This window comes from Myxine glutinosa, chromosome 2 (assembly GCF_964187855.1).
Source record: "Myxine glutinosa chromosome 2, kmMyxGlut1.1, whole genome shotgun sequence".
NCBI classification, from domain to species: domain Eukaryota; kingdom Metazoa; phylum Chordata; class Myxini; order Myxiniformes; family Myxinidae; genus Myxine; species Myxine glutinosa.
The window spans coordinates 185,802,752-185,809,432 of record NC_136262.1 but is presented as its reverse complement, the minus strand read 5'-3'; the positions used below and the strand labels follow the sequence as shown (position 1 = coordinate 185,809,432).

The window sequence follows — 6,681 nt, the reverse complement described above, 5'->3', positions numbered from 1 at the left end:
TAATTACGTTTAGACGACTGAGACCCCTCAGACCTTTGATGACCCTTTAATTTCCCAAATTCCCAATTTCCCAAATTTTCCCATTAAAGACCCCAAAGAACCAAAATACCCTGAAGACCAAAAAGACACTTAAGACCCAGAAGAACCAAAAGACCCTGAAGATCCCAAATACCAAAAAGACCCAAAAGACCCCAAAACACCCTGAAGACCACAAAGACCCTTAAAGACCCTGAATACCCAAAAGACCCCCAAAAAAAGACCCCCAAACCCCTAAAGACCCCTAAAGACTCAGAAGACTGAAAATACCAAAAATACCCCGAAGACCCAAAATACCCCGAAGACCCAAAAGACCCCGAAGACCCAAAATACCCAAAAGACCCAAAAGACCCCAAGCACCCAGAAGACACCAAACACCCAGAAGACCCAAAACACTCAGAAGACCCAAAACACCCAGAAGACCCAAAACACCCCGAAGACCCAAAACACCCCGAAGACCCAAAACACCCCGAAGACACAAAACACCCCGAAGACCCCAAACACACCGAAGACCCCAAACACACCGAAGACCCAAAACACCCCGAAGACCCAAAGCACCCCGAAGACCCAAAACACCCCGAAGACCCAAAACACTCCGAAGACCTAAAACACCCCGAAGGCCCTGAAAGACCCAAAGGCCCTTAAAGACCCAGAGAAACCAAAAGCCCCTGAAGACACCGAAGACCCCGAAGACCTCAAAGACCCCAAAGAACCAAAAGACCCCCAAGAACCAAAAGGCCCCAAAGAACCAAAAGATCCTGAAGACCCAAAACACCCTGAAGACCCAAAACACCCCGAAGACCCAAAACACCCTGAAGACCCAAAACACACTGAAGACCCAAAACACCCTGAAGACCCAAAACACCATGAAGACCCAAAACACCATGAAGACCCAAAACACCATGAAGACCCAAAACACCCTGAAGACCACAAAGACAATTAAAGACCATGGAGACCCTGAATACCCAAAAGACCCCCAAAGACCCTGAGGACCCCCAAAAGACCCCAATGGCCGAAAATACCCTGAAGACCCAAAATACCCAAAAACACCCTGAAGACCACAAAGACCCCTGAAGACACAAAAAACCCCAAAATTCCCTTAAAGGCCCAAAGGATGCTGAAGACCCAAAAGACTCAAAACACCCAGAAGATCCAAAACACCCCAAAGACCCAAACCACCCTGAAGACCCAAAACACCCCAAAGACCCAAAACACCCCAAAGACCCAAAACACCCCAAAGACCCAAAACACCGCAAATACCCAAAACACCCCAAATACCCAAAACACCCCAAATACCCAAAACACCCCAAAGACCAAAAACACCCCAAAGACCAAAAACACCCCAAAGACCAAAAACACCCCAAAGACCAAAAACACCCCAAAGACCCAAAAGACCCCAAAAACTCAAAAGACCCTGAAGACCCCCAAGAACCCCAAAAAGCCAAAACACCACAAATACCCAAAACACCACAAATACACAAAACACCGTGAAGACCACAAAGACCCTGAAGACCCAAAAGACCCCGAAGACCCAAAATACCCCAAATACCCAAAAGACCATTAATACCCAAAACACCCTGAAGACCCAAAACACCCTGAAGACCCAAAACACCCTGAAGACCACAAAGACCCTTAAAGACCCTGAATACCCAAAAGACCCCAAAGACCCCAAATACCCCCAAAAGACCCCAAAGACCGAAAATACCCCAAAGACCCAAAAGACCCAAAAGACCGTGAAGACCCAAACCACCCTGAAGACCACAAAGACCCTTGAAGACCCTGAAACTCTTAAAACCCCCAAAATACCCTAAAAAAGGCCCAGAGGATGCCGAAGACCCAAAAGACCCTGAAGACCCAAAACACCCCAAATACCCAAAACACCCCGAAGAACCAAAACACCCCGAAGAACCAAAACACCCCGAAGAGCCAAAACACCCCGAAGACCCAAAACACCCTGAAGAACAAAAACACCCGGAAGAAACAAAACACCCCGAAGACCCCAAATCACCCCGAAGAACCAAAAGACCTTGAAGACCCAAAAGATCCTGAAGACCCAAAAGACCTTGAAGACCCAAAACACCCCAAATACGCAAAACACCCTGAAGCCCACTGACCCTGAAGACCCAAAAGACCGAAAACACCCCAAAGACTCAATAGATCCCAAATAGCCAAATATACCCCAAAGACCCAAATAGACCCTGAAGACCCCCAAAGACCCGTAAATACCCTGAAGAACCAAAATAACCCAAAGACTCTTCAAGACTAAGAGGAAACAAAAGCCCCTGAAGACACCGAAGACCTAAAAGACCCAAAATACCCTTAAAGGCCCAGAGGATCCAAAAGACCCTGAAGACCCAAAAGACCCAAAGACCCTGAAGACCGAAAACAACATAAAGCCCCAAAAGACACCAAAATGGTCAAAAATGCCTATCCCTCTGAAACGACATGTGGTGAGACCGCGCCGAGTCACGCTGGTAATAATAAAATAATAATAATAATAATAATAATAAAAATATGAGTAATAACAGTGAGACTTTGACTTAGTTTGGGGTGACACGTCACATTCTATGTATACAAAGCGAAGAAGACATCCCCAGATTCAAGGTCATGCTTCCAAAACGACGACCAAATCATCACAGGACAATGAATGATGCAAGAAGCATCTTATCATCGTAGGACAATGCATAGAAAATCGTACCTTGGGACATTCTTGCTTGTAATGGCTTTGCTACATTCATTTTTCTGTCGTCTTCTGTCTCACTACCCACGCTTTCCGAATCTTCTGGAAGGCTGTATCAAAAATAAAACAAATCATATAAATAAACAGCTTTTTCATAAAACATAACAGCGACATGACGTGCTCTTAGATATTCATCTTGCAATTTCAGGAGGAAATGCTGTTAAATGAAGCCATTTGAAGATAACTATCAATGACTCGAGGTGAGCAGTTATTTTACCAACCCCCCCCCCCCCCCCCAAAAAAAAACAACAACAACTTAAAACGACTGTTCAAGACCAGCAGATAGATGGCTAGATAAGTCGTTTACACTTTTGGAGTTAGTCTTCACCATGGATTGAAGACCTCGCACGGCAGCCTGACGTATATATCAATGTGTCCACAATGGTTGCAGACTTGATTCATTAGTTTTGCTCCATTGCAACAAATAACCACAGAGAACATTTTAATGGCAAATTACTGTAAGAGATGAACTACTTGTGCATTTAAACCCTTGCATTGGAGTGGTGACCCGAACATCCAGGATTGTAACGACTCCCAAAAAAACACTTCGGCAGAACCAACAATAAGGCAAATTGTAGACCTATCAGGTCTCAATGTATACACCTCCATTAGTGTGTGTGTGTGTGTGTGTGTGTGTGTGTGTGTGTGTGTGTGTGTGTGTGTGTGTGTGTGTGTGTGTGTGTGTGTGTGTGTAATAATAATATAGACTGTCATTTGCTAATTGTTTTAAATGGGAATTACAATCATGTTTGTTACTCACACCTGTGCATATTATTGAGATGAACAGTGATTTAAGTCATTGTGTCAGAGCACATTTGTGATGTCCATACCCATTCTGTTATATAATTTACTTAATTGACAAACCAATTCATAGATGTTTTGTAAATCAAAGGCAGGCGCAAAGCACCCCTCCCTTAATATTTCTCTTAATGCAGCTTTAACATGGGGACTGAAAATACATTTCTCAGCTTCTACTGGACGAAATTGGCTGCAAATTTCAGAAGTAAATGCTTTGTACATTGTGGTAATATGTTCCAAATTTCAGCAATGTCCGTTTATGCATTCTTGAGTTTTATTTAGAAAACCCTCGAAATCACGTTTGTGTCTATCCATCCGTCTGTCCGTTCATCCGCCCAAAATGTGTTGGCGCTTATATCTCAAGGACTATACATTGAAACTAGCTGAAACTTGGAATATACATCGGCCAATAGGTCTAGTTAATGGCTTTCGGAACAAATTCCACCTAAGTTTTGGCTTTTAAATTTAATATATATAAATATTATACGTATACATAAATAAATATATAAAAATATGGATAAGGCCTAATGGATAAGGCATCAGACTTCCAAGCTGGGGGTTATAGGATCGAATCCCGTCTGGGTTGAATATTTCCCCCCCCCCCCCCCCCCACCCTTACTTTTTCAAGTATTTTATATCGTCTTGAATAATGAGCAAATTAACATCTTGTACAATGAGCAAATGCATTTTGATCCTATTTAAAACGTAATTATTCTTGAACCTGAATTTCAGCGTCATTATGAGTATTGTACCACATCAAATAGCTTATTGTATGGAAATCAAGGGAGGTGCAAAGCACCCCTTCCTTTTTTGGGATGGTTTCTCTGTTTGCAACTTTAACATGAGGACTGAAAATTCGTTCCTCAGCTTCTATTGGTATATTGTATATAATATAAGTTTCCATATATATATATATATATATATATATATACACTTTCTACCCTTTAAAATATTTTAAAAATAATACTAACGTCCTGGCTCAATGGTCTAATGGATAAAGCATCAGACTCCCAAGCTGGGGATTGTGGGTTCAAATCCCGTCTGGGTTGAATATTTTTCCCGTCTTTTATATCGTCTTGAATATAATCTTGTATGATGAACAAATGCATTTTGTTCGTATTTAAAATGTATCGGAGAAAAATGCCAGGTGCATTGAAAAGGACCCTTTATATGGTACATGCCATGTGGCAAACTATAGAAAAGAAGGGACATTATTGGGTAAAATGGCAGGGGCATAGAGAAGGCCCCTTTACATAAGGGTATGTGCCATGTGGAAAAGTATAAATGTGCCATGTGGCAGTTTCTAAAAGGTATGTAATGTCCTTCTTTTCTATACTTTGCCATATACCCTTATATAAAGGAGCCTTCTCTATGCCCATGGCATTTTACCCAAGAATACTGCTAAGTCACAGTGGTTCTTAACCTTTTTAAAGGCGCCAAACCCTAACGAAACCCACCGAACACTCGCGGAACCCCTCAAATTTGACAAAAAAATAAGAAGAATTGCATCTTAATGCGTTTTCTGTTATTCTTTTCGGGAGGCGATCTGGGAAATGCGTGGTTTTGTTTTGGCAAGGGCCACCCTCAAATCATTTTCGCATGCAAGCCTGCTCCTTTTCTTTGTTTTAATGTCCACCAGTTTCGAAAACGCATGCTCGCAGAGATACGTTGTAACGAACGGCGTGAGGATCTCAAGGGCAATTTTAGCGATGTGAGGATACCCTTCCATTTGGCGGCACCAAAACGTTGAGATTCTACACGCAAGGCAAAAACACGGCTCACTACCTTCCCTCGTGATAACCATCGAATGTTAGAGTGGTAGAGAAGGACTTCGAATTCAGAGCCGATTTCATTGCACAGCTCTTTGAAGATGCGATGATTCAGAGCACGGCTTCGCACGTAATTCACAGTTTCAACGACGATTTTCAAAACATTGGCCAGTTTTGGAGGCAGGGTTTTTGATGCCAGCGCGTGTCTGTGCAGGACGCAATGCGTGACGATGATGTGTGGTGCATCGGCCTTCACCAGCGCTCCAAAACCGGAGTTGCATCCCAGCATGGCAGGAACTCATTCCGAGCAAACTGCAGACACCATTTTCCACGAGAGGCCGTTGCTTCTGAAGAAGTCGTCCACAAGCTTCTTCACGTCAGCTGCCTTCGTCATTGTTGTGAGAGGCTTGCAGAATAGAAAGTCTTCCTTGATCTCGTCTCCTTTGACATAACACACAAATAAGATGAGCTGGCTCAAATTCGAAACGTCGGTGGTCTCGTCGAGTTGAAGGCTGAATTTCGTCGGGCTCACGACTAAATCTGCAACTACCTGGGCGAGGATGTCGTCGCTCATGTCGTCGATTCTGCATCTGATGGTGTCATTTGAGAGTGGAACGAGAGACGACTTGTTTTCAGCAGCTTTTCCCAGCATGATGTTGGCAATCTTCAACGCGGCCGGTTTGATGAGTGTCTCGCCAATGGTGTGCGGTTTTCCCTGCTATGCGATCAGGTACGCAACTTCATACGACGCGGTGAGGATCGGTTTGTCAATTGGATCGAAGCTGAGAGTGGGCAAGGTAGCCCTTGCGTCGAATCGGACTCTCTTCAATTTGAATTCATCCACGTTGCGTCTTTGTACTGCCCCTCGCCGTGCAGTTTTTTGAAGTGTTCCCATAGTTTTGCTGGTGCTAGGCTGGAGTTGCTCAACTTGACATTGCAAAGCATGCATTGAGGACGCTGACTTCCGTCCCATTCCGTCAAACACGTGAACCCGTACCGCACGTAATCCTCCGACCACTTCCTTTTTTTGCTCGACATACTGCCTGGTGTTGGCTTAGCGGTTAGGGTGTCGGCTTGGGATCCTAGGATCCTGGGTTCGAATCCCGATCGATCGCTGAATTAACACCAGGGGGGTTGACTCAGCCTGTCATCCTTCCGAGGTTGGCAAATTGAGTACCAGCTTGCTGGGATGAATGATCCCGGTGTGTACCCCGATTTAGAATAGGTACACCGTATCCCTGCGTGTCGTAAGAGGCGACTGAGGGTTGGTGTCAGGAAGGGCATCCGGCCATAAAAACATTGCCTCAAACAGGGAACCATGATTGTCATGGTTCCCGC

At 44.1% G+C, this 6,681-nt stretch overlaps 1 protein-coding gene across 10 annotated transcripts in view; it reads right to left on the bottom strand.

The window, feature by feature from the left end:
* Positions 1-2,589: 2,589 nt before the first annotated feature.
* The window catches only part of LOC137420995 (rho guanine nucleotide exchange factor 2), a 349,574-nt gene continuing 345,482 nt past the window's right edge, over positions 2,590-6,681 (bottom strand). For 4 of the 10 annotated variants that reach the window (XM_078772071.1, XM_078772072.1, XM_078772074.1 and 1 more), the window contains one exon: positions 2,592-2,826. In XM_078772071.1, coding sequence (XP_078628197.1) covers positions 2,670-2,826 — 157 coding nt within the window. In that variant the 3' untranslated portion in view covers positions 2,592-2,669. Of the gene's footprint in view, positions 2,827-6,681 lie in introns of all 10 variants that reach the window. The other 6 variants (XM_078772068.1, XM_078772066.1, XM_078772067.1 and 3 more) reach the window with 3 other exon arrangements.